This window comes from Aegilops tauschii, chromosome 7, assembly GCF_002575655.3.
Source record: "Aegilops tauschii subsp. strangulata cultivar AL8/78 chromosome 7, Aet v6.0, whole genome shotgun sequence".
Lineage (NCBI taxonomy): Eukaryota > Viridiplantae > Streptophyta > Magnoliopsida > Poales > Poaceae > Aegilops > Aegilops tauschii.
Genome location: NC_053041.3, coordinates 503,892,555 through 503,919,312, shown reverse-complemented (window position 1 = coordinate 503,919,312; position 26,758 = coordinate 503,892,555). Strand labels below are relative to the sequence as shown.

The following is a 26,758-nucleotide window of genomic DNA, read 5'->3' as shown; positions in this document are numbered from 1 at the left end:
TTATTGCAAGGGAAGTGGTCACTCGAAGCGGAACTGCCCCAAATACTTAGCGGACAAGAAGGCCGGCAACACCAAAGGTATATGTGATATACATGTAATTGATGTGTACCTTACCAGTACTCGTAGTTGCTCCTGGGTATTTGATACCGGTGCGGTTGCTCATATTTGTAACTCAAAACAGGAGCTGCGGAATAAGCGGAGACTGGCGAAGGACGAGGTGACGATGCACGTCGGGAATGGTTCCAAGGTCGATGTGATCGCCGTCGGCACGCTACCTCTACATTTACCTACGGGATTAGTTTTAACCTCAATAATTGTTATTTAGTGCCAGCTTTGAGCATGAACATTGTATCTGGATCTCGTTTAATGCGAGATGGCTACTCATTTAAATCCGAGAATAATGGTTGTTCTATTTATATGAGAGATATGTTTTATGGTCATGCCCCGCTGGTCAATGGTTTATTCTTAATGAATCTCGAACGTGATGTTACACATATTCATAGTAAGATGTAAAGTTGATAACGATAGTCCCACATACTTGTGGCACTGCCGCCTTGGTCACATTGGTGTCAAGCGCATGAAGAAGCTCCATGCTGATGGACTTTTAGAGTGTCTTGATTACGAATCATTTGACACGTGCGAACCATGCCTCATGGGTAAGATGACCAAGACTCCGTTCTCTGGAACAAATGGAGCGAGCAACCAACTTATTGGAAATCATACATACTGATGTGTGCGGTCCAATGAGTGTTGAGGCTCGCGGTGGCTATCATTATGTTCTCACTCTCACTGATGACTTGAGTAGATATGGGTATGTCTACCTAATGAAACACAAGTCTGAGACCTTTGAAAAGTTCAAGGAATTTCAGAGTGAGGTTGAGAATCAACGTGACAGGAAAATAAAATTCTTACGATCAGATCGTGGAGGGGAATATTTGAGTCACGAATTTGGCACACACTTAAGGAAATGTGGAATAGTTTCACAACTCACGCCGCCTGGAACACCTCAGCGAAATGGTGTGTCCGAACGTCGTAATCGCACTCTATTGGATATGGTGCGATCTATGATGTCTCTTACCGATCTACCGCTCTCATTTTGGGGCTATGCTTTAGAGACTGCCACATTCACTTTAAATAGGGCCCCGTCGAAATACGTTGAGACGACACCGTATGAATTATGGTTTGGGAAGAAACCTAAGCTGTCGTTTCTAAAAGTTTGGGGATGCGATGCTTATGTTAAGAAACTTCAACCTGAAAAGCTCGAACCCAAGTCGGAAAAATGCGTCTTCATAGGATACCCTAAGGAAACCATTGGGTATACCTTCTACCTCAGATTCGAAGGCAAGATCTTTGTTGCCAAGAACGGGTCCTTTCTGGAGAAAGAGTTTCTCTCGAAAGAAGTAAGTGGGAGGAAAGTGGAACTTGATGAAGTACTACCTCTTGAACCGGAAAGTAGCGCAGCTCAGGAAGATGTTCCTGTGATGCCTGCACTGACTAGAGAGGAAGCTAATGATGATGATCAAGGTACTTCGGATCAAGTTACTACTGAACTTCGTAGGTCCACAAGGACACGTTCCGCGCCAGAGTGGTACGGCAACCCTGTCTTGGAAATCATGTTGTTAGACAACGGTGAACCTTCGAACTATGAAGAAGCGATGGCGGGCCCAGATTCCGACAAATGGCTAGAAGCCATGAAATCCGAGATAGGATCCATGTATGAAAACGAAGTATGGACTTTGACTAACTTGCCCGATGATCGGCGAGCCATAGAAAATAAATGGATCTTTAAGAACAAGACGGACGCGGATGGTAATGTGACCATCTATAAGGCTCGACTTGTCGCTAAGGGTTATCGACAAGTTCAAGGGGTTGACTACGATGAGACTTTCTCACCCGTAGCGAAGCTGAAGTCCGTCCGAATCATGTTAGCAATTGCCGCATTCTATGATTATGAGATATGGCAAATGGACGTCAAAACGGCATTTCTTAACGGCTTTCTGAAGGAAGAATTGTATATGATGCAGCCGGAAGGTTTTGTCGATCCTAAGAATGCTAACAAGGTATGCAAGCTCCAGCGCTCCATCTATGGGCTGGTGCAAGCATCTCGGAGTTGGAACATTCGATTTGATGAGATGATCAAAGCGTTTGGGTTTGCACAGACTTATGGAGAAGCCTGTGTTTACAAGAAAGTGAGTGGGAGCTCTGTAGCATTTCTCATATTATATGTGGATGACATACTATTGATGGGAAATGATATAGAATTCTTGGAAAGTATAAAGGCCTACTTTAATAAGTGTTTTTCAATGAAGGACCTTGGAGAAGCTGCTTACATATTAGGCATCAAGATCTATAGAGATAGATCAAGACGCCTCATTGGTCTTTCACAAAGTATGTACCTTGACAAGATATTGAAGAAGTTCAATATGGATCAGTCCAAGAAGGGGTTCTTGCCTGTATTGCAAGGTGTGCAATTGAGCACGGCTCAATGCCCGACCACGGCAGAAGATAGAGAAAAGATGAGTGTCATCCCCTATGCCTCGGCCATAGGGTCTATTATGTATGCCATGCTGTGTACCAGACCTGATGTAAACCTTGCCGTAAGTTTGGCGGGAAGGTACCAAAGTAATCCCGGCATGGAACACTGGACAGCGGTCAAGAATATCCTGAAGTACCTGAAGAGGACTAAGGATATGTTTCTCGTTTATGGAGGTGACGAAGAGCTCGTCGTAAAGGGTTACGTCGATGCTAGCTTCGACACAGATCTGGATGACTCTAAGTCACAAACCGGATACGTGTATATTTTGAATGGTGGGGCAGTAAGCTGGTGCAGTTGCAAGCAAAGCGTTGTGGCGGGATCTACATGTGAAGCGGAATACATGGCGGCCTCAGAGGCAGCACAAGAAGCAATCTGGGTGAAGGAGTTCATTACCGACCTAGGAGTTATTCCCAATGCGTCGGGCCCGATGACTCTCTTCTATGACAATACTGGAGCTATTGCCCTTGCCAAGGAGCCCAGGTTTCACAGGAAGACCAGGCATATCAAGCGCCGCTTCAACTCCATTCGTGAAAGTGTTCAAAATGGAGACATAGATATTTGTAAAGTACATACGGACCTGAATGTAGCAGATCCGTTGACTAAACCTCTCCCTAGAGCAAAACATGATCAACACCAGAACTCTATGGGTGTTCGATTCATCACAATGTAACTAGATTATTGACTCTAGTGCAAGTGGGAGACTGTTGGAAATATGCCCTAGAGGCAATAATAAAATGGTTATTATTATATTTCCTTGTTCATGATAATTGTCTATTGTTCATGCTATAATTGTGTTATCCGGAAATCGTAATACATGTGTGAATACATAGACCACAGTGTGTCCCTAGTGAGCCTCTAGTTGACTAGCTCATTGATCAACAGATAGTCATAGTTTCCTGACTATGGACATTGGATGTCATTGATAACGGGATCACATCATTAGGAGAATGATGTAATGGACAAGACCCAATCCTAAGCATAGCACAAAAGATCGTGTAGTTAGTTTGCTAGAGCTTTTCCAAATGTCAAGTATCATTTCCTTAGACCATGAGATTGTGCAACTCCCGGATACCGTAGGAGTGCTTTGGGTGTGCCAAACGTCACAACGTAACTGGGTGACTATAAAGGTGCACTACGGGTATCTCCGAAAGTGTCTGCTGGGTTGGCACGAATCGAGACTGGGATTTGTCACTCCGTATGACGGAGAGGTATCTCTGGGCCCACTCGGTAATGCATCATCATAATGAGCTCAATGTGACCAAGTGTTTGGTCACGGGATCATGCATTACGGTACGAGTAAAGTGACTTGCCGGTAACGAGATTGAATAAGGTATTGGGATACCGACGATCGAATCTCGGGCAAGTAACGTACCGATTGACAAAGGGAATTGTATACGGGATTGATTGAATCCTCGACATCGTGGTTCATCCGATGAGATCATCGTGGAACATGTGGGAGCCAACATGGGTATCCAGATCCCGCTGTTGGTTATTGACCGGAGAGTCGTCTCGGTCATGTCTGCATGTCTCCCGAACCCGTAGGGTCTACACACTTAAGGTTCGGTGACGCTAGGGTTGTAGAGATATTAGTATGCGGAAATCCGAAAGTTGTTCGGAGTCCCGGATGAGATCCCGGACGTCACGAGGAGTTCCGAAATGGTCCGGAGGTGAAGAATTATATATAGGAAGTCCAGTTTCGGCCACCGGGAAAGTTTCAGGGGTCACCGGTATTGTACCGGGACCACCGGAAGGGTCCCGGGGGTCCACCGGGTGGGGCCACCTATCCCGGAGGGCCCCATGGGCTGAAGTGGGGAAGGGAACCAGCCCCTGGTGGGCTGGTGCGCCCCCCTTGGGCCTCCCCTGCGCCTAGGGTTGGAAACCCTAGGGGTGGGGGGGCGCCCCACTTGGCTTGGGGGGCAAGCCACCCCCTTGGCCGCCGCCCCCCTTGGAGATGGGATCTCCCAGGGCCGGCGCCCCCCAGGGGGCCTATATAAACGGGGGAGGGAGGGCAGCCGCACCACAGCCCCTGGCGCTCCCTCTCCCTCCCGTAACACCTCTCCCTCTCGCTGAGCTTGGCGAAGCCCTGCCGAGATCCCCGCTACTTCCACCACCACGCCGTCGTGCTGCTGGATCTTCATCAACCTCTCATTCCCCCTTGCTGGATCAAGAAGGAGGAGACGTCTTCCCCAACCGTACGTGTGTTGAACGCGGAGGTGCCGTCCGTTCGGCGCTCGGTCATCGGTGATTTGGATCACGACGAGTACGACTCCATCAACCCCATTCAATTGAACGCTTCCGCTCGCGATCTACAAGGGTATGTAGATGCACTCCTCTCTCTCGTTGCTAGATGACTCCATAGATTGATCTTGGTGATGCGTAGAAATTTTCTGATTTCTGCTACGATCCCCAACAATTACATCGAGTGGAATCCGTCAAGGGTGATTCCTCAGGTTTTCCCCTTGGTGTTAGACACACAGTTACTATGGTTACTATGACTTTACACTGAACCATGTTACTAAAGACGGGTCGGCCCTGAGGGGTACCCGCGCGAGCATATTTGCGAGTGATGAGGAGTCGGGTAGACCTGGAGGGTGCCCGCGAGATAATTACGAGGCGTGGCCGGGCATTCTTAGCCCTTGCCGCAAGTCCTCGAGACAGGGCGATGGGGTCACATCTTTCGTGAGTCTTTGCTTGTTACCGCGCGTTCCTAATCCACTACGATTTGGATATTTGATCCGAGGGGCCTCTGGCCTGATAGCACCAACCATCACGTGGGCATAGTATGGGCGTTCTGCGTCGTATACATCAGCCGAAGCTTAATAGACGTCAGTGACTGAGCGGCGCACGCCGGGTTGGACTGGTAAGCACCTGCCTTTTTAAGGAGGTAGCTAGGTCTGCTCACCGGCTGCCCTCGCAATGTGCAGGAGTTCCCGGGGCGATGGCCCATGACCCCTGGGGGCATAGGTTTAATCCGACGTGCTGACCTCTCTATTAAGTTTAGGTCGGGTTGCGGCGTATTGTTTGGCCGAGGCCGGGCATGACCCAGGAAAGTGTGTCCGGCCGGAGTTAATCGAGTGTGGTGGGTAAGTTGGTGCACCCCTACAGGGAAAAAACATCTATCGATAGCCTGTCCTACGGTAACGGACACTTGGAGTTGTATCCTGATCGATACAACTAGAACTGGATACTTGTGATGAGAATTGGATTGTGATGAGAATTGGATAGTATGGCTCTGGGATTGTTTTCTCGCAGGGAGTCGAGAAGGGATCTCTGGCCGAGGTTGATAACACTTCTACTACTTTACTTTATGCTACTCTACTCCCTCCTGTTGCTGTAAGATGGTGGTTTCTAGAAGATGCTAGTCTTCGATAGGACTAGGCCTTCTCTCTATTCTGGCATTTCTGCAGTCCAGTCCACATATACAAACCCTCTTTGATAATGTTGCATATGTAGTGTAGATCCTTGCTTGCGAGTACTTTGGATGAGTACTCACGGTTGCTTTGCTCCCTCTTTTCCCCCTTTCTTCTTTTTTCCGGTTGATGCAACCAGATGTCGGAGCCCAGGAGCCAGATGCCACCGTCGATGCCTACTACTACGTGGAGACCGCCGACGACCAGGAGTAGTTAGGAGGCTCCCAGGCAGGAGGCCTTGCCTTTCCGATCGTTGCTACTTTTGTGTTAGCCTTCTTAAGGCAAACTTGTCTAACTTATGTCTGTACTCAGATATTGTTGCTTCCGCTGACTCTTGTGTTTTCGAGCTTATGTATTCGAGCCCTCAAGGCCCTTGGCTTGTAATATAAAGCTTGCATTATTTTAATTTGTGTCTAGAGTTGTGTTGTGATATCTTCCCGTGAGTCCTTGATCTTGATCGTACACATTTGCGTGTATGATTAATGTACGATTGAATCGAGGGCGTCACATCGGGTGGGCCAGCGTGGGGCGGGTCCGACGTGGCGGCATGCTCGGGCGCGACCAGGCGCCCCATATCCGCTCCATATTTGGGCTGGATATGGGGGGTGCCGGTCAGCCCGGACGTTTTTTAGAACCGTTTAAGGGGGCCGTCTTGGTCATAAAAAACGTGACCGGACTGTGACCGGGCGGCCCGCCTAGACGTATGAGGCGAGTTTGAGGTGTCCGGTTGTAGATGCTCTAACCGAGACATGGATGCAACGGCCAAAAGAACAGGATGCGTGAGAGGACTTGAATTAGTTTTTTTTTCAAAGGGTGGACTTGAATTAGTTGCAGTTTCTTATACTGTCCTAAATTCTACATGGGCCGCAACGAACCAAACTCACCAGAGATAAGTCGGCCTACACCTCCTGCTGTTTGACCCTTTTCTAAACCCAAAGACAAGTACTAGCAGAGAGGGAGCTGTCCCGAATCCGTCGGTTACCACGACTGCCGCCGGCGATGGCTCCCTCCGCCGACGCCGCCGCGCCCGCCCCGACCCCTCCGCTGGTGCCCCTCATCGCCACGCAGCTCAAGTTCCTCCTCACCAACTCCAGTCTCCCCATCAAGGTACCTAGGGTGCTCACGACTGCTCCACCATTCCGGTCCCTCCTCTCACCTGCCTCCCCGCGCTCGCTTGCAGGTGGTGCAGATCTGGTCCGGATGCAGCAGCGGCCGCTACGCCGATCGCTTCACCCTCGGCATCCCCTTCTGCCTCGACTACGTCTACTGTAACGCACCCCTACCCACCCGCTCGCTGTAATGGCCTAGGGTTCGGTGCTCAGGTTTTCGCGGCTCTGATCTTGGTTTCGCAGGGGATTTCTTGTATAATGCGATGCACCCCAAGGTGGCGCCGGACGTCATATTCGGGCAGGGCGACGAGGGATTCCAGCCGCTGGTCGATTATGACGAGTCCGGGAATGGGGGCAAGAGCTGCTTGGCACACTGGGATTACCGCGACCCCGGTGGCCTCCTCTGCCTCGTGGAGGAGCTCCGGTGATTCCCCTTTGCTTCTATGGTTCTCTATGCTGTTATGTGATCATTAGTGTTGCGTGTAATTGCTCTGTGTGCGTGTTAATTGGACTGGAGCCGGTATGAGTTGGGGGTTGCGAACATGGGAATAGGGTTTCGATATGCAGGGGTGGATTCATGCATTTGACATTGGTGCGGTCTAGTTTGGATAGCTAAAATTTTGCACAATCTATGTCATACTAAACGAATTGATGTGCGTGTTTTTTTGTGTCGCTCCCTTTTCTCTCAAATGCATTTAAAGACAATGGAATAGTCATGGAAGAAATAATGGCTGGCCCTTCTGTTTTTTCATATAGCAAAATGAGTCTAATATAATCTGACGGTACATGTGTCGTACGAACAGAAAATGTGCTCCATCCAGTCTATTCATTTTTAGAAGAGGTTAACTTTATCGTTTGGTTCCTAATTATACAGATATATTTCGTCATTTGCCTTTTGCACTTATTTATTTCATTCTCTCTGAAGCATTTATGCATAACATACAGGTGACCATCTTATTTCATCTTACTTGAAATAACTTAATGGAAGAAAAACTCAAATTAGTAAAGTGTAAACACAAGGCCAGCAACTTGGTGATGATTAGGCTTGCACTTGCTTTGGCTAGGTATTTGTTGGGGCTGGGATATTGGTTAGAAATTCATCGAGTGAAGCTAGTGGTGGGGTCCTCAATAAAAATCTGTACTGATATGTCAACAGGAATTAGGAGTGCCAGTGTAGTTGTTGGCATTGAAATAATGCTATCTTGAGATGAGCAGATTGTTCGGGCGCAGAGCATGCTTGAGATTGTACTGGTGCTTTTCGTGCTGAACTCATTTCTAAGCTATTTGCTGTTGGCTTAATTTTCTGCAGGTTATTATACATTGAGTACCAAAAGAAGCTGGTTGAGAAAGTGGACGATGCAAGACTGAAGTTTGAAATAAGCACAGTTCTTGCTAAGGAGGTAAATGTACCAAGTTTTCCCTTTTGGCCTTTCTGTGGCATTGATTGCTTATCTTATGAAGTAACTAGAAGGTATTCTTAATATGGTTTGGTTTAAATATAGCGAGAAACATACATGCTCATGTGAATGAGTTGAAGATCGGGCCATTTGACTGGCTTATTACCAGTTTCGTTCTTCAGCTTGATTGTTGAAATCCATTTATCTGATACATGACTTTTCCAATATTTGTGTTCAAACAGGGGATTGAAGTCTCCATGGTATCATCAACTGGTAGGGTAAGTTTACAGTCTCCACGGCCATTTTCTTCTCTGAAAGTTGATGCCTTTTCTTATATTGTATTTCCATATTTCTTTGTAGTCAGATGAGGTGAAATTTGCTGTCCCGCTTCTGGATTTAGACCTCAAAATGATGGTGCCTGGATGTCCTTGGAAACTTCCCCAAAAGATCCATCTGCAGGTTAACCTCTAAAACCACTCCTTACATGTACACAAATGTGGACATGTAAAAATAGCTGCAACAATGTTAATGATGTTTCTAGAAAATGAGTAATGATGATGATAATTGAGAAATATTTATACCAGCAAAATTTCAGCTGCTTATGCCGATACTTGAAATTGTAACACTATAACCATGATAGTATGGGGTCGTAAGGCCTCATTGAGGTACCCCAGGAGTTCAGGACCTATGTGGGTGCGACGGCAGCCGCACCACTATGGCAGGGATGAAGGAGACTGGCACTTGGTGAACTACTCCTTTGAAATAGACGGGCCTTGCTTCTTTCCCAGTCCCTTGCTAGCAAATCTGAAGGATACAAACAAATCACCTAATGATAGCAACTGCTCATAAGCTAGCAACTGACAATCCAGATCCCTAATATAAAATTTTGTCGTACTTCCTATTGCCCATTCGCCCGGCACATACATTACACTAGTTCATTTATTATTCTGGATTACTTGCCACATCTTTGTAACAATGAGAGTGTGCATCTTCTCCAACCAAGATAACTGCATATGCATAGTAAACCATGTGAAGGTTGCAGTCATTGTTACCTAACACGGTAATATGTACTGCTTAAGAATGTTCCAGCTATTGGATCTTACTACGATCAGAGCATTGTCATTATACAACATGCAAATGGCTCGGGGTATTTCCCTGTAAAAGAAAAGCATCAGGAGTTTCAGCAGTCAACAATCCCATTACTGCATAGATATATTCTCTTTCGCTCAAGTGGTGACTTGGAAGTATCTGATGAAATTGTCATGTGTCAAGGACTCAGTATGCAAACAATTTGGCAGAACTCCCCAAAATACTTCCTAGATAGCAGACAAATCATGCTACACATAAATAACAAATATATTTACTGTTAGACATGGTCACCACTGCTAACTTTCTATGATTTATAATTAGGATAATTTAATGGAATTTAGGGGTTTTGTCATGCATTTGATAATGGACAGCTCGGCTATTTTGCAGGCCATATTTCCGGTTAGCAGTAGTTACCTCTCTGTTCCTTCTGCACCAGGACTGAAACTAACCTCAACTCCTGATTTGAAGTCACTTTTCTCTGTGGATGGTGTTAAGCTCCCTGCATGGGTAGATGGGATGTAAGTCAACTTGCCAGACTTCCAAATGAGTAAATGGTTAATGAAGATTATCTCTTGTTGCATGTTATATGCCAAAACAGACCAGACCTGTGTGATATAATCTTCTGCAGAACATTTTCACCAAAAGAAACAGCATCACTTTGTCACTGATGATCTCCTCTTTGTCTAATTATGTAAAGGTGCATGGCTGAGTATATTCCCACTTTAGAAGAAGACCTTAAATTGCAGGTAATTATTGTTGCATTTTACCAGTATCTGTCCTGATCTGACTGTCTATTCTCACCATTGGTGTTGTTATTTTGCTATATCTTCTGTTGTGGTCAACTCCATTCATATTAAATGTGATATGTTAGTTAGGGATTGCGCAAGGGTTACTACTTCTGTCACATTAAAGCTGTGAGCACTTCTGTGCTCAAGATTTCATTATGGATGTGTCATTCCGAAAATGGGGCCAAGAACAGAAAAATGTAACTAGGAAAGGACATAGTAGGTTTTATGATATTGTTGACATCGTAGCAGCAGGAGACCTTTTGCCGTGTTGTAGCTTTTGCATTTTGTCCTTTATTAGTAGACTTGTTTGGACATATCCACTGGAAACTGAAATTTCACTATGGCTGAAGCATCTAATTGGTTAAACAAGGTATCAGTTTTAGAATACCATTAATGGCACTGTTGGATTTTACAAGCTTATGTTTCTGAATTATATTGAAGGTCGTGGATGCATCAGCTTCAATCGGTTGCAGGAGACGATTCATTGAAGCCCTAGCTCCTGCTTTCGGGAGACCATTGGAGGCTGATCCGGTACTTGCTTCTCATTGTTTTCTTATGTTATTGTGGTTTTTGCCATGTCGTTTAACAACTCTGTCTATGTATCAGATTTTTTGCAGGAAAGCCACGGTTCTTTCCATTTCGGGGATTTTCACATTTCTGGTATGTCATTAAATGCGTAAATCTAGTTTTTTTTTTCATTTTCTCCACTACGTGGAGCTAATCAATAAATAAAAGAATACAATAGTTCATTACCTTCCTACCAAGAGACGGAGCGAATGTTAGGATTGTTGGCCATTCAAGCTGTGCGGGTTGCTGGCCCAGGATTGACCCTCCATGGTTGCATTTCATCATCCTTATTTAAAAAGTGCCAAGGGGATTCTCCTGTAATATATAAGGGCAGCGTTAGCATGTTGGAGTGTTGGACAAAGTGACCTGAACTCTGCCGTGTTTCCACCTGTCCGTGCCTGTTCCCGCTGCCCACACCCTTTTCCACCGCGATTTCCCGCCGCCGCCGGTGCCTTTTTTCCGCGGCTCGCGGCTATAAAAGCCGTCTAGTGACTCCTCTATCTCCACTCCTCTCTCCGCTTCTCCCCCTCCCCTCCCCAGATCTGCCTGCGCCCTTTCTTCCGCCAATGCCATGCTGCGTCGCCGCCCCATCGGGAGCAGGGCCGCCGCGTGGCCTCCAAAAGAGGATGATGCCGCCTATGAGGCGCAAGCTGCCGCCATCAGCGAGATGGGTGACATCGAGATGCTTGAGTCGGACGACGAGGATCCCATCATCCCGGGCGTGCTCGTTGGACTCTTCCGCAAGAGGGCCGCCCGCCGCGTCAACATTGTGCCATGGACACGCCAGCGTCGCACCCTCACCTGTAGGGAGGCTTGGAACGCCCTCATTACTGCCTACCTTGCTGGCCCAGCCCCAGTCTTTGATGAGAACACGGCCTGGCGAAATTCGAAAAAGCCATGGCAGAATTGGCAGCGATGGACGCCAAGAGGGAGTGCGCCATCTGGGAATGAGCTGCTGCCCCTGATGTCGAGGAGGGCGCCTGGTTGGCATGGGAGTCGGACGCCCGCGACTCAAAGGCCACAGCCAGCATCGGCAAGTCCTGCGCTGGCTCGTCCCGTGGCATCTAGTTTAGTTTACTAATGTAGTTGTGTTGGAAATGTTGTCCCCTTCTCTAAAATGTCTCTAAAGTGACTAATCTTACCCCTGGATATGTACAATTTCACTAAAGCGACTAATTTTGTCCCCATATATAAATGAACTATCACTTTGCAATGTCGTTCCAAGTGTTTGATGTTCTGACCGAAGTTTGGTTAAAAATCTATGCTAAGAGGCTGCATTTTGGAGAATCTGAGTCTGCACGTAGGCTTGGCAGCCTCCCAAAAATTATGGAGTGGGCTCCAAAACCATTTTGGAGGCTGTTGAAGTGGTGAATCTGCTAGATTTCTCTAAAGTCTCAGGGGCTTCCCCTCGTGTCGTAAATACTTTCCTTACCCTTTTGGCAAATAAGCCTTCTTCTTTTTTGTTCTGGATATGTATTTTGTATTTGCATACAGCTGTCTGCAATTCTGTGTGGGGGCTGCTAGTAAATTAGAGCGGGGAGACCTGCCCTTGTGCGCTCTGGTACACGTGTCATCTGAGCTCTGTGACCCCATCCCCCTTTCTGGTGGCCAGCAGGCGGTGCCACCATCGCTTGAGGCAACATGGAAAATGTAAAAGAAAACAAAATCCAACTTAACTGAAAGCATACAGATGACCAACTTTTAACCCAAACAGTCAAATCCGAACTTCTGAATCTAATTACCAACTTTTAACTCATCGAATCACAAGATTCAACGCACAAACCAAACTTCTAACTCAATCAAAATGAACATTGGACTCGTAAATTGCTAGCATTTCATTTTAGAATTGCCAAGCACGTTGAATCACAACCAACATCCATTTCTTGTACCAGAAACGGTGAAACGAACTAGAGCATGGAATGCCTTTTATACATTTGCTCCTACTTTGCGCTTTCACTTCATGTCACCCGTTACTAACAGAAAAACAGTCTTGAACCCTGAAATTTATGAAACATTCACTTTTCAATTCTTCTAGAACCGTTTGATTCGCAACAGCGAACTGTTAAATGGATACCCTTTTCACCCTCGGGGGGTTTCCCAAGTGGTTTTGGCTGATGTGGCTGCCATGTGTCCGCCGACCACCGTATCACTGCCATGTCGCCGGGTTCCTTTTACTGTTTTATTTCTGCCAATTTTTCTATCATTTCTAGCATTTTCCATTTAAGTTCTCTATCCGAATGAGGGAGTTTATTATAGACTGTTTTTTGCTGTAGTGTTTGTCGTTTCATGGTAGTGACATGGCTGACATCTGGCACCCATGTCACCAAAACCACTAGGGAAACCAAACCACCCAAGTGTGAAAAGCATGGTGTACAGTAGTTTGATGTTGCAATTCAAACGGTTTTATAGTTGAAGATTGAAAAGTGAACCTTTGCCAGAGTTCACTGTCGAATAGTAGACTTTTTCTTAGTAAGAATGCTCTCTATAAATTATTATGTTGGCATTTGGCACTATATCTTTTGATTCTTTAGTCTCATATACTTGTGTCTGGATTATCCACTAACCAGTAGTGACTTTTGACGCAATGTGATGTTGCAGGTTCACTTTGTCATCCCCCTTCAATTCCCCAAACAACAACCTATCCTGACTTTGCAGAGTTGTCAGGTATATTTATTTGGCTAATGGTTATTTGTGATATACTCCCTCCGTACAAAGTTAGTACAAAGTTGAGACACTTATTTTTGGGCGGAGGGAGTACATGCTTCCTGGTTATTTGTGATGTAGATGCTTGATCAAAGGTCTTGCTTGTATGCAGTCTGTTGTTTTTGAATATAGATTTGGATGGTCGGTGGTAGTGACGGCTGTTGGTATTTTTGTTGCTTGTGCAGTAACGTTCTCATTCCTGATTCCTCTGCAGCACTGTAATTCCCAAGGTATACCTATCACGTCACCTCCAAGAAACAGCTATCCATGGAGTCCTAGATGGGAAGTGACGGAAATGGTGGAACGCATCTAGTAAGTCTTTCATTCTACCTGTCTTTTGCATCTGCAATGATTTGTAGAATCTTATTTGATATTTCCTTCACAAATTTACAGCGACTATCTGGCTGACGAGTGTCAGAATTTCAAGAAGTTATGCAGTGATGGTTTCCCTCAAGCAAAGTAGCTAACGAGGTAATGTCCTGGAGAGCGAACTTTTCTCCATGGTTTCCCTCAAACGAGTAGCTAAGGATGTAATGTTGTGAAGAACAGACTCTTCCTCTAGGTGATTTTTAGTCGTGCTTCTTTCGGTGCGGAAGTGCAACTACTGATTGATTGTTGTCATCTCTGTCTAGGGAGCATCTCTACCCTTTTGGCTTGCACGCTCTGCCCGTAAGCAGTAGTCCTCGACTATCTGTGTGATGAGCGAGGAGCAAGGAAGCAGCCTGACCAGGCAGGAGAATCAGTCCATAGGGCAAGAGAGTGCTTCTATTTGGCAAGTAAATTGTGTACAATAGAGCGTTGTTGGTTTGTTGATGCCACCCCTGCTGGTCATGGTGGTTTTGGGGGAGAAATGGCAATTCAGTTCTTCCTGTCTTGGAGTTGTGTACATATGGATATTGGTCGTTGAATTCTCTCCAGTGTAAAGTTTGCTGCATGTGACAGTTAGTATGAACTGTTCTGTTCTTGAACATCTATGGTAACTCGGGCGTGAACTCGAAGAAATCAGCTGCTTTTTTTTTCATCAGGTACTTGTCTGCACCGTTGCCCTTGCCCGTCGGAGAAGAGGAAGTAGTAGTATGAATTCGTCAGTTTGCTTCCACTGGCAGCGTTGTTTCGATATTAGACTATTTCAATCAACTTTTTAACGAGGTAGTCATCCCTGGTTACCATCGATTGCTAGCAGGCGAGTTGGTCTAGTGGTTTGTGTAGCAGGTGTTTTATATTTGGCGGTTTACTCGATTAAAATGAAAATTTATGAACATTGCGTGAAAGATCCAACATACATAGGTCCAAGAAGAAGGGAAATTTTTACCATAACATCGGATCCTCCGTTTACAAATATAAGATGTCTCCAATATTTCAATATAGATTGCATACAGACTGAAATGCGTGAACTAACACACTAGACGTATCGATGTAAAACACACACACACTAAACGTATCTATAAATATCTGATTCAGAAGAAAGTTAGAACATCTTATTATGAATGGAGGGAGTAGAAAAGATCATGATAAGTGCCATACGTGTGTCACGAATACATGACAACTTCGAATGTTTTTATGTCAAATTTAGCTACGCGGGGATGACAACTTTTAGTTGTCAAACATAGCAACTTTCTTTTCGGATGACATGTTTCAGATTTTTCGGGCCTTGGTTTTTCTTTTTAGATGGTAACTTTAGTTTAAAAAACGTCAGGGCGGGATAATTTGGGAAACAATATACGAGATGCTTCTTTAAGTTGTTTCACTATTGTATATGAACGCTGCTACACAGACGACAAATGTTGGACAAATTTAAGACGACACATCATATCAAACCGTTCATGCGGTCGGCTTTTGTACAAACTCCTCCTCCTCCAAGAAAGAAAGTTAGGGTCCGTGCCTCTCGCCAGCCCGACGCATGTCCACCTCGTCTCCGGTGTCCCTAGGGCCATGGAGGCACGGTGGATCCTGGCAAGGGCCGGTGGGAGGGCTCCGTTTTTAGTGGTTATTTTCAATCTTGCTAGGGTTTGTATCCTGGCCAGGAAGGCGAGACGGCAGCGGCTCCCTGAAAATGAAATAAAGGTCTCCTCGCCTAGCCTCCGTTCCGGCGGTGCGTCTAGCATCGTTAGTGGGCGTGTGGAGGTGTGTCTCCGGCAGATCTATCTTTGGTGAATTTGCTCGGATCTCGTCGTTATTCGTCTACGTTCGTGTGTGGTTTGGATCCTTTCAATCTACTTTTTTTTTATCGGCGGCGGTTGCTGTTCTGGGGTGCTGGTCCTATGTGGCGTTAGTACGACGACTTCCCGACTGTCTACTACAATAAGTTGTGTCCGACTCCGGCGATGGAGGGGCGATGACGGCGATGCGCCTTCGGCTCACTTCAATGCTTGTAGTTGTCGCTAGGTGGTCTACGGATCTGGATGTAATTTTTATTTTCGGTGTTTGTTGTACAACCATGATTGAAGATGAATTGATTGAAAGTTTCTCAAAAAAAAAAACCGTTCATGTGTAGAGCAAAAACTAAACAACAACGTTCAATCCAACATCATCCAGCGTTCGGCCAGTCTATTGTCGTCCGCGCAGTAGTTTCGATTGCATATACACTGCCGAAGGGTCACTGTTTCTAGAAGCTCTGGAATACACGCAATATACTTTTATGAAATATTGCTGCATAAGAGCATCTCCAATAGATGGTCCAAAATTTGGCCGTCCAAAACCGTAGATGTAAAATTTGAACCGCCAAAAAGTGTGTTTTGGAGCTTCAAAAAAGCTCAACTCCAACAGATGGTCCAAATTGATGATCCAAAAGAGCAACTTCAATAGATGGTCCAAAATGAAGATGTAAATTTCTTAAAACGACAAACTACTAGTCCATTCAACATAGTTCAAACATCAAATTCAACATAGTTTCATACATGAACTTCAACTACTACTTATTCAAACTACTAGATAAACTACTCCTCATCGTCGGAGCCACGGAACTGCGCCCAGAACTCCTCCTTCTCCAGGTCGTCGCACCCCTCCTCCTCCTCCTCCTCCTCCGAGAAGTCTGCCCAGTCCTCCTCGGAAGAGGACTCGATTGTTGGGGAACGCAATAATTTCAAAAAAATTCCTATGCACACGCAAGATCCATCTAGGTGATGCATAGCAATGAGAGGGGAGAGTGTTGTCCACGTACCCTCGTAGACCGAAAGCGGAAGCGTTATGATAATGCGGTTGATGTAGTCGTACGTCTTCACGATCCGACCGATCCTAGTACCGAAAGTACGGCACCTCCGCGATCTGCACACGTTCAGCTCGGTGACGTCCCACGAACTCTAGATCCAGCTGAGGTCGAGGGAGAGTTTCGTCAGCACGACGGCGTAATGACGTGATGATGAAGTTACCGACGCAGGGCTTCGCCTAAGCACTACAACGATATGACCGAGGTGGAAATCTGTGGAGGGGGGCACCGCACACGGCTAAACAATCAACTTGTGTGTCTATGGGGTGCCCCCTCCCCCGTATATAAAGGAGTGGAGGAGGGGGAGGGCCGGCCCTCTCTATGGCGCGCCCAAGGGGGAGTCCTACTCCCACCGGGAGTAGGATTCCCCCCTTTCCCTAGTTGGAGTAGGAGAGGAAGGAAGGAGAAGAGAGGGAGAAGGAAAGAGGGGCGCCCCCCCCCTTCCATAGTCCAATTCGGACCCAAGGGGGAGGGGGCACGCGGCCTGCCCTGGCCGCCCCTCTCTCTCCACTAAGGCCCATATGGCCCTTTAGACTCCCCGGGGGGTTCCGGTAACCTCCCGGTACTCCGGTAAATGCCCGAACTCACCCGGAACCATTCCGAAGTCCAAACATAGTCGTCCAATATATAAATCTTTATGTCTCGACCATTTCGAGACTCCTCGTCATGTCTGTGGTCACATCCGGGACTCCGAACAACCTTCGGTACATCAAAACACAAAAACTCATAATACCGACTGTCATCGAACGTTAAGCGTGCGGACCCTATGGGTTCGAGAACTATGCAGACATGACCGAAACTCATCTCCGGTCAATAACCAATAGCGGAACTTGGATGCTCATATTGGTTCCTACATATTCTACGAAGATCTTTATCGGTCAAACCGCATAACAAAATACGTTGTTCCCTTTGTCATCGGTATGTTACTTGCCCGAGATTCGATCGCCGGTATCTCAATACCTAGTTCAATATCGTTACCGGAAAGTCTCTTTACTCGTTCCGTAATGCATCATCCCGTAACTAACTCATTAGTCACATTGCTTGCAAGGCTTATAGTGATGTGCATTACCGAGAGGGCCCAGAGATACCTCTCCGATACTCGGAGTGACAAATCCTAATCTCGATCTATGCCAACTCAACAAACACCATCAGAGACACCTGTAGAGCATCTTTATAATCACCCAGTTACGTTGTGACGTTTGATAGCACACTAAGTGTTCCTCCGGCATTCGGGAGTTGCATAATCTCATAGTCATAAGAACATGTATAAGTCATGAAGAAAGCAATAGCAACAAACTAAACGATCAAGTGCTAACCTAATGGGTCAAGTCAATCACATCATTCTCTAATGATGTGACCCCGTTAATAAAATGACAACTCATGTCTACGGCTAGGAAACTTAACCATCTTTGATTCAACGAGCTAGTCAAGTAGATGCATACTAGTGACACTCTATTTGTCTATGTATTCACACATGTACTAAGTTTCCAGTTAATACAATTCTAGCATGAATAATAAACATTTATCATGATATAAGGAAATATAAATAAAAAATTTATTATTGCCTCTAGGGCATATTTCCTTTAGTCTCCCACTTGCAGTAGAGTCAATAATCTAGATTGCACAGTAATGATTCTAACACCCATGGAGTCTTGGTGCTGATCATGTTTTGCTCGTGAGAGAGGCTTAGTCAATGGGTCTGCAACATTCAGATCTATATGTATCTTGCAAATCTCTATGTCTCCCTCCTTGACTTGATCGCGGATGGAATTGAAGCATCTCTTGATGTGCTTGGTTCTCTTGTGAAATCTGGATTCCTTTGCCAAGGCAATTGCACCAGTATTGTCACAAAAGATTTTCATTGGACCCGATGCACTAGGTATGACACCTAGATCGGATATGAACTCCTTCATCCAGACTCCTTCATTTGCTGCTTCCGAAGCAGCTATGTACTCCACTTCACACGTAGATCCCGCCACGACACTTTGCTTAGAACCGCACCAACTTACAGCTCCACCGTTCAATATAAATACGTATCCGGTTTGTGACTTGGAGTCATTCGGATCAGTGTTAAAGCTTGCATCAACGTAACAATTTATGACGAGTTCTTTGTCACCTCCATAAACGAGAAACATATCCTTAGTCCTTTTCAGGTATTTCAGGATGTTCTTGACCGCTGTCCAGTGATCCACTCCTAGATTACTTTGGTACCTCCCTGCTAAACTAATAGCAAGGCACACATCAGGTCTGGTACACAGCATTGCATACATGATAGAACCTATGGCTGAAGCATAGGGAATGACTTTCATTTTCTCTCTATCTTCTGCAATGGTCGGGCATTGAGTCTGACTCAACTTCACACCTTGTAACAAAGGCAAGAACCCTTTCTTTGCTTGATCCATTTTGAACTTCTTCAAAACTTTATCAAGGTATGTGCTTTGTGAAAGTCCAATCAAGCGTCTTGATCTATCTCTATAGATCTTGATGCCCAATATATAAGCAGTTTCACCGAGGTCTTTCGTTGAAAAACTCTTATTCAAGTATCCTTTTATGCTATCCAGAAATTCTATATCGTTTCCAATCAACAATATGTCATCCACATATAATATTAGAAATGCTACAGAGCTCCCACTCACTTTCTTGTAAATACAGGCTTCTCCAAAAGTCTGTATAAAACCATATGCTCCACTCACTTACTGTCAGCGTCAGTCTTCTTCTTGAAGATCCACTTATTCTCGATGGCTTGCCGATCATCGGGCAAGTCAACCAAAGTCCACACTTTGTTCTCATACATGGATCCCATCTCAGATTTCATGGCCTCAAGCCATTTCACGGAATCTGGGCTCATCATCGCTTCCTCATAGTTCGTAGGTTCTTCATGGTCAAGTAACATGACCTCCAGAACCGGATTACCGTACCACTCTGGTGCGGATCTTACTCTGGTTGACCTACGAGGTTCAGTAGTAACTTGATCTGAAGTTACATGATCATCATCATTAGCTTCCTCACTAATTGGTGTAGTAGTCACATGAACTGATTTCTGTGATGAACTACTCTCCAATAAGGGAGCAGGTACAGTTACCTCATCAAGTTCTACTTTCCTCCCACTCACTTCTTTTGAGAGAAACTCCCTCTCTATAAAGGAACCATTCTTAGCAACGAATGTCTTGCCTTCGGATCTGTGATAGAAGCTGTAACCAATAGTCTCCTTTGGGTATCCTATGATGACACATTTCTCCGATTTGGGTTCGAGCTTATCAGGTTGAAGCTTTTTCACATAAGCATCGCAGCCCCAAACTTTAAGAAACGACAACTTGGGTTTCTTTCGAAACCACAGTTCCTAAGGTGTCATCTCAACGGATTTAGATGGTGCCCTATTTAACGTGAATACAACCGTCTCTAAAGCATAACCCCAAAACGATAGCGGTAAATCAGTAAGAGACATCATAGATCGCACCATATCTAATAAAGTGCGGTTACGATGTTCGGACACACCATTACGCTGTGGCGTTCCGGGTGGCATGAGTTGCGAAATTATTCCGCATTGTTTCAAATGAAGAGCAAAATCGTAACTCAAATATTCTCCTCCATGATCAGATCGTAGAAACTTTATTTTCTTGTTACGATGATTTTCCACTTCACTCTGAAATTCTTTGAACTTTTCAAATGTTTCAGACTTATGTTTCATCAAGTAGATATACCCATATCTGCTCAAATCATCTGTGAAGGTCAGGAAATAACGATACCCGCCGCGAGCCTCAATATTCATCGGACCACATACATCAGTATGTATGATTTCCAATAAATCTGTTGCTCGCTCCATTGTTCCGGAGAACAGAGTTTTAGTCATCTTTCCCATGAGGCATGGTTCGCAAGTACCAAGTGATTCATAATCAAGTGATTCCATCCATCAGAATGGAGTTTCTTCATGCGCTTTACACCAATATGACTCAAACGACAGTGACACAAATAAGTTGCACTATCATTATCAACTTGCATCTTTTGGCTTCAACATTATGAATATGTGTGTCACTACTATCGAGATTCAACAACAATAGTCCACTCTTCAAGGGTGCGTGACCATAAAAGATATTACTCATATAAATAGAACAACCATTATTCTCGGATTTAAATGAATAACCGTCTCGCATCAAACAAGATCCAGATATAATGTTCATGCTTAACGCTGGCACCAAATAACAATTATTCAGGTCTAAAACTAATCCCGAAGGTAGATGTAGAGGTAGCGTGCCTACGGCGATCACATCGACTTTGGAACCATTTTCCACGCGCATCGTCACCTCGTCCTTAGCCAATCTTCGCTTAATCCGTAGTCCCTGTTTCGAGTTGCAAATATTAGCAACAGAAACAGTATCAAATACCCAGGTACTACTGCGAGCATTAGTAAGGTACACATCAATAACATGTATATCACATATACCTTTGTTCACCTTGCCATCCTTCTTATCCGCCAAATACTTGGGGCAGTTCCGCTTCCAGTGACCAGTCCCTTTGCAGTAGAAGCACTCAGTCTTAGGCTTAGGTCCAGACTTGGGCTTCTTCACTTGATCAGCAACTTGCTTGCCGTTATTTTTGAAGTTCCCCTTCTTCCCTTTACCCTTTTTCTTGAAACTGGTGGTCTTTTTGACCATCAACATTTGATGCTCCTTCTTGATTTCTACCTCTGCAGCCTTTAGCATTGCGAAGAGCTCGGGAATCGTCTTATCCATCCCTTGCATGTTATATTTCATCACGAAGCTTTTATAGCTTGGTGGCAGTGATTGAAGAACTCTGTCAATGACACTATCAACTAGAAGATTAACTCCCAGCTGAGTCAAGTGATTATGATACCCAGACATTTTGAGTAGATGTTCACTGGCAGAACAATTCTCCTCCATTTTGCAGTTTTAGAACTTATTGGAGACTTCATATCTCTCAATTCGGGCATTTGCTTAAAATATTAACTTCAACTCCTGGAACATCTCATATGCTCCATGACATTCAAAACGTCGTTAAAGTCCCGGTTCTAAGACGTAAAGCATGGCACACTGAACTATCGAGTAGTCATCAGCTTTGCTCTGCCAGGCGTTCACAACGTCTGGTGTTGCTCCTGTAGAGGGTCTTGCACCTAGCGGTGCTTCCAGGACGTAATTCTTCTATGCAGCAATGAGGATAATCCTCAAGTTATGGACCCAGTCCGTGTAGTTGCTACCATCATCTTTCAACTTAGCTTTCTCTAGGAACACATTAAATTCAAAGGAACAGTAGCACGGGCCATTGATCTACAACAACATAGACATGCAAAATACTATTAGGTACTAAGTTCATGATAAATTAAAGTTCAATTAATCATATTACTTAAGAACTCCCACTTAGATAGACATCCCTCTAATCATCTAAGTGATCACGTGATCCAAATCAACTAAACCATGTCCGATCATCACATGAGATGGAGTAGTTTTCAATGGTGAACATCAATATGTTGATCATATCTACTATATGATTCATGCTCGACCTTTCGATCTCAGTGTTCCGAGGCCATATCTGCATATGCTAGGTTCGTCAAGTTTAACCCGAGTATTCTGCATGTGCAAAACTGGCTTGCACCCGTTGTATGTGAACGTTGAGCTTATCACACCCGATCATCACGTGGTGTCTCGGCACGACGAACTTTCGCAACGGTGCATACTCAGGGAGAACACTTGTACCTTGAAATTTAGTGAGAGATCATCTTATAATGCTACCGTCGAACTAAGCAAAATAAGATGCATAAAGGATAAACATCTTATGCAATCAATATAAGTGATATGATATGGCCATCATCATCTTGTGCCTTTGATCTCCATCTCCAAAGCACCGTCATGATCACCATCATCACCGGCGCGACAGCTTGATCTCCATCGTTGCATCGTTGTCGTCTCGCCAACTATTGCTTCTACGACTATCACTACCGCTTGTGATAAAGTAAAAACAATTACAGGGCGATTGCATTGCATACAATAAAGCGACAACCATATGGCTCCTGCCAGTTGCCGATAACTCTGTCACAAAACATGATCATCTCATACAAATAAAATTTAGCATCATGTCTTGACCATATCACATCACAACATGCCCTGCAAAAACAAGTTAGACGTCCTCTACTTTGTTGTTGCAAGTTTTACGTGGCCGCTACGGGCTGAGCAAGAACCGTTCTTACCTACGCATCAAAACCACAACGATTTTTCATCAAGTGTGTTGTTTTAACCTACAACAAGGACCGGGCGTAGTCACACTCGATTCAACTAAAGTTGGAGAAACTGACACCCGCCAGCCACCTATGTGCAAAGCACGTCGGTAGAACCAGTCTCGCGTAAGCGTATGCGTAATGTCGGTCCGGGCCGCTTCATCCAACAATACCGCCGAATCAAAGTATGACATGCTGGTAAGCAGTATGACTATTATCACCCACAACTCTTTGTGTTCTACTCGTGCATATAACATCTACGCATAGACCTGGCTCGGATGCCACTGTTGGGGAATGCAGTAATTTCAAAAAAAATCCTACGCACACGCAAGATCCATCTAGGTGATGCATAACAACGAGAGGGGAGAGTGTTGTCCACGTACCCTTGTAGACCGAAAGCGGAAGCGTTATGACAACACAGTTGATGTAGTCGTACGTTTTCATGATCCGACCGATCCTAGTATCGAAAGTACGGCACCTCCACGATCTGCACACGTTCAGCTCGGTGACGTCCCACGAACTCTAGATCCAGTTGAGGTCGAGGGAGAGTTTCGTCAGCACGACGGCGTGATAAATGTTTATTATTCATGCTAGAATTTTATTAACCGGAAACATAATACATGTGTGAATACATAGACAAACATAGTGTCACTAGTATGCCTCTACTTGACTAGCTCGTTAATCGAAGATGGTTAAGTTTCCTAGCCATGGACATGAGTTGTCATTTGATTAACGGGATCACATTATTAGGAGAATAATGTGATTGACTTGACCCATTCGGTTAGCTTAGCACTTGATCGTTTAGTATGTTGCTATTGCTTTCTTCATGACTTATACATGTTCCTATGACTATGAGATTATGCAACTCCCGTTTACCGGAGGAACACTTTGTGTGCTACCAAACGTCACAACGTAATTGGGTGATTATAAAGATGCTCTACAGGTGTCTCCGAAGGTACTTGTTGGGTTGGCGTATTTCGAGATTAGGATTTGTCACTCCGATTGTCGGAGAGGTATCTCTGGGCCCTCTCGGTAATGCACATCACTATAAGCCTTGCAAGCATTGTGACTAATGAGTTAGTTGCGAGATCATGTATTACGGAACGAGTAAAGAGACTTGCTGGTAACAAAATTGAACTAGGTATTGAGATACTGACGATCGAATCTCGGGCAAGTAACATACCGATGACAAAGGGAACAACGTATGTTGTTATGCGGTTTGACCGATAAAGATCTTCGTAGAATATGTAGGAGCCAATATGAGCATCCAGGTTCCGCTATTGGTTATTGACCGGAGACGTGTCTCGGTCATGTCTACATAGTTCTCGAACCCGTAGGGTCCGCACGCTTAAAGTTAGATGACGATCGGTATTATGAGTTTTGTGTTTTGATGTACCGAAGGTATTTCGGTGTCCCGGATATGATCACGGACATGACGAGGAGTCTTGAAATGGTCGAGACATAAAGATCGATATATTGGACGACTATGTTCGGACACCGGAATGGTTTCGGAAAGTATCGAAGATATACCGGAGTACCGGGGGGTTACCGGAACCCCTCGGGGAGTTTAATGGGCCAAGATGGGCCTTAGTGGAGAAGAGGAGGGGTGGCTAGTGTAAGGGCATATTTATCCCTAAGATATTTTGGTGATTGATGACAATGCTTTTGCGGACTAATCGTGTGCATTGTGTTTTTCAGAGATTCATCCTTTGGCACGAGACGATTCCCTCCCCTCGGAGTTTGAAGCGAAGACGGTGTAGTACTTTCGAATTAGTTTGGTGGACTAGTTTCGTAGGGATCACCGTACTATCAAGAGGAGGTCCGCTTTGGAAAGGCTAGGGTGGAATCATCACGTACACTTCCTTTGCACACCCTCCGATCCTTTCCGCTTCGTTGATGAGCTCGTTCCCCTCTCTCAGTGTGCCCTCTCTGGTCCCAGCGGTAGTACCGCGGGCCGGAGCGGTAGTACCGCTTGGGTGCTACAAGCGGCAGTACCGCTCCACAGCCGTAGTACCGCTGTAGCCCCCAGCCGTAGTACCGCTGCGGCTTCGTGCTAGTACCGCCTCGATTCGAGGGGTCTTTTTCCGTGTCGGGTTTGACGGTACTTGCCGCGACAGTGGGGGGTAGTACCGCTCGTGTGCGGTAGTACCACCCTGACCACCGCGGTAGTACCGCTCTAGGCCCAGCGGCAGTACCGCGGGAGGGAACGGTAGTACCGCTGGCTTAGCGGTAGTACCGCTGGCCAAGCGGTAGTACCGCTCTCTGCGGGGCTGAAGTGGGGGGTAACGGTTGGATTGCTTCCCCCACTATAAAAGGGGATCTTCTTCCCCAAAGTTGACTCACCTCTTCCCCCAAAAGCTCCATTGTTGCTCCAAGCTCCATTTTCGCCCGATCTCTCTCCCTAGCCAATCAAACTTGTTGATTTGCTCGGGATTGGTTGAGAAGGCCCCGATCTACACTTCCACCAAGAGAAATTTGATTCCCCCCACTTATCCCTAGCAGATCTTGTTACTCTTGGGTGTTTGAGCACCCTAGACGGTTGAGGTCACCGCGGAGCCTTAGTCCATTGTGGTGAAGCTTTGTGGTGTCGTTGGGAGCCTCCAATTAAGTTGTGGAGATTGCCCCAACCTTGTTTGTAAAGGTCCGGTCGCCGCCTTCAAGGGCACCAATAGTGGAATCACGGCATCTTGCATTGTGTGAGGGCGTGAGGAGAATACGGTGGCGCTAGTGGCTTCTTGGGGAGCATTGTGCCTCCACACCACTCCAACGGAGACGTACTTCCCCTCAAAAGGAAGGAACTTCGGTAACACATCCTCGTCTTCACCGGCTCCACTCTTGGTTATCTCGTCCCTTTACTTTCGCAAGCTTACTCGTGTTATATCTCTTATTTGCTTGCGTGCTTGTTGTCATTGCATCATATAGGTTGCTCACTTAGTTGCATATCTAGACAACCTATTTTGATGCAAAGTTTAATTTGGTAAAGAAAAGCTAAAAATTGTTAGTTGCCTATTCACCCCCCCCTCTAGTCAACTATATCGATCCTTTCAGCTAGGGCTGGCCGCGCGCCCCCTCCCCCTCTAGTCCGAATTGGACAAGGAGGGGGGCGGCACCACCTTTCCTTCCCCCTCTCTCCTTCCCTTCCTTTCCCCCTCCTACTCCAACTAGGAAAAGAGGGAGTCCTACTCCCGGTGGGAGTAGGACTCCTCCCTGGCGCGCCCTCCTCCTGGCCGGCCGCCCCCTCCCCCTGGTACTTTATATACGAGGGCAGCGGGGCACCTCTAGACACAACAATTGATCTCTTGATCTCTTAGCAGTGTGCGGTGCCCCCTCCACCATATTCCACCTCGATCATATCGTAGCGGTGCTTAGGCGAAGCCCTGCGTCGGTAGCATCATCATCACCGTCACCACGCCGTCGTGCTGACGGAACTCTCCCTCAAAGCTCGGGTGGATCGGAGTTCGAGGGACATCATCGAGCTGAACATGTGCTGAACTCGGAGGTGCCGTACGTTCGGTACTCGGATCGGTCGGATCGTGAAGACGTACGACTACATCAACCGCGTTGTGCTAACGCTTCCGCTTTCGGTCTACGAGGGTATGTGGACAACACTCTCCCCTCTCGTTGCTATGCATCACCATGATCCTGTGTGTGCGTAGGATTTTTTTTTGAAATTACTACGCTCCCCAACAGTGGCATCCGAGCCTGGTTTTATGCGTAGATGTTATATG

The 26,758-nt window shown here is 45.8% G+C and overlaps 1 protein-coding gene across 2 annotated transcripts; it reads left to right on the top strand.

The window, feature by feature from the left end:
* The first annotated feature begins 6,802 nt into the window (after positions 1-6,802).
* LOC109751650 (uncharacterized) lies at positions 6,803-14,601 on the top strand. Of its 2 annotated transcripts, XM_020310531.3 has the most exons (14): positions 6,803-7,053; positions 7,127-7,214; positions 7,299-7,479; positions 8,365-8,455; positions 8,695-8,730; positions 8,813-8,911; positions 9,929-10,059; positions 10,239-10,287; positions 10,771-10,860; positions 10,936-10,989; positions 13,495-13,560; positions 13,814-13,911; positions 13,993-14,070; positions 14,232-14,601. In XM_020310531.3, exons 1-13 carry the CDS (start codon positions 6,946-6,948, stop codon positions 14,060-14,062), a joined length of 1,161 nt encoding a protein of 386 aa, XP_020166120.1. In that variant the 5' UTR covers positions 6,803-6,945; the 3' UTR covers positions 14,063-14,070; positions 14,232-14,601. The 2 variants fall into 2 exon arrangements, with proteins under 2 accessions (XP_020166120.1, XP_020166119.1); XM_020310530.3 differs by having other exon boundaries at positions 10,771-10,989.
* Positions 14,602-26,758: the final 12,157 nt, after the last annotated feature.

Excerpts from the sequence above, each read along its gene's own strand:
- LOC109751650 (XM_020310530.3), top strand. The coding sequence starts at position 6,946 with ATGGCTCCCTCCGCCGACGCCGCCGCGCCCGCCCCGACCCCTCCGCTG. Across the intron at positions 7,215-7,298 it reads CTGCCTCGACTACGTCTACT|GGGATTTCTTGTATAATGCG; the intron begins GTAACGCACCCC and ends TTGGTTTCGCAG. Across the intron at positions 8,731-8,812 it reads TGGTATCATCAACTGGTAGG|TCAGATGAGGTGAAATTTGC; the intron begins GTAAGTTTACAG and ends ATTTCTTTGTAG.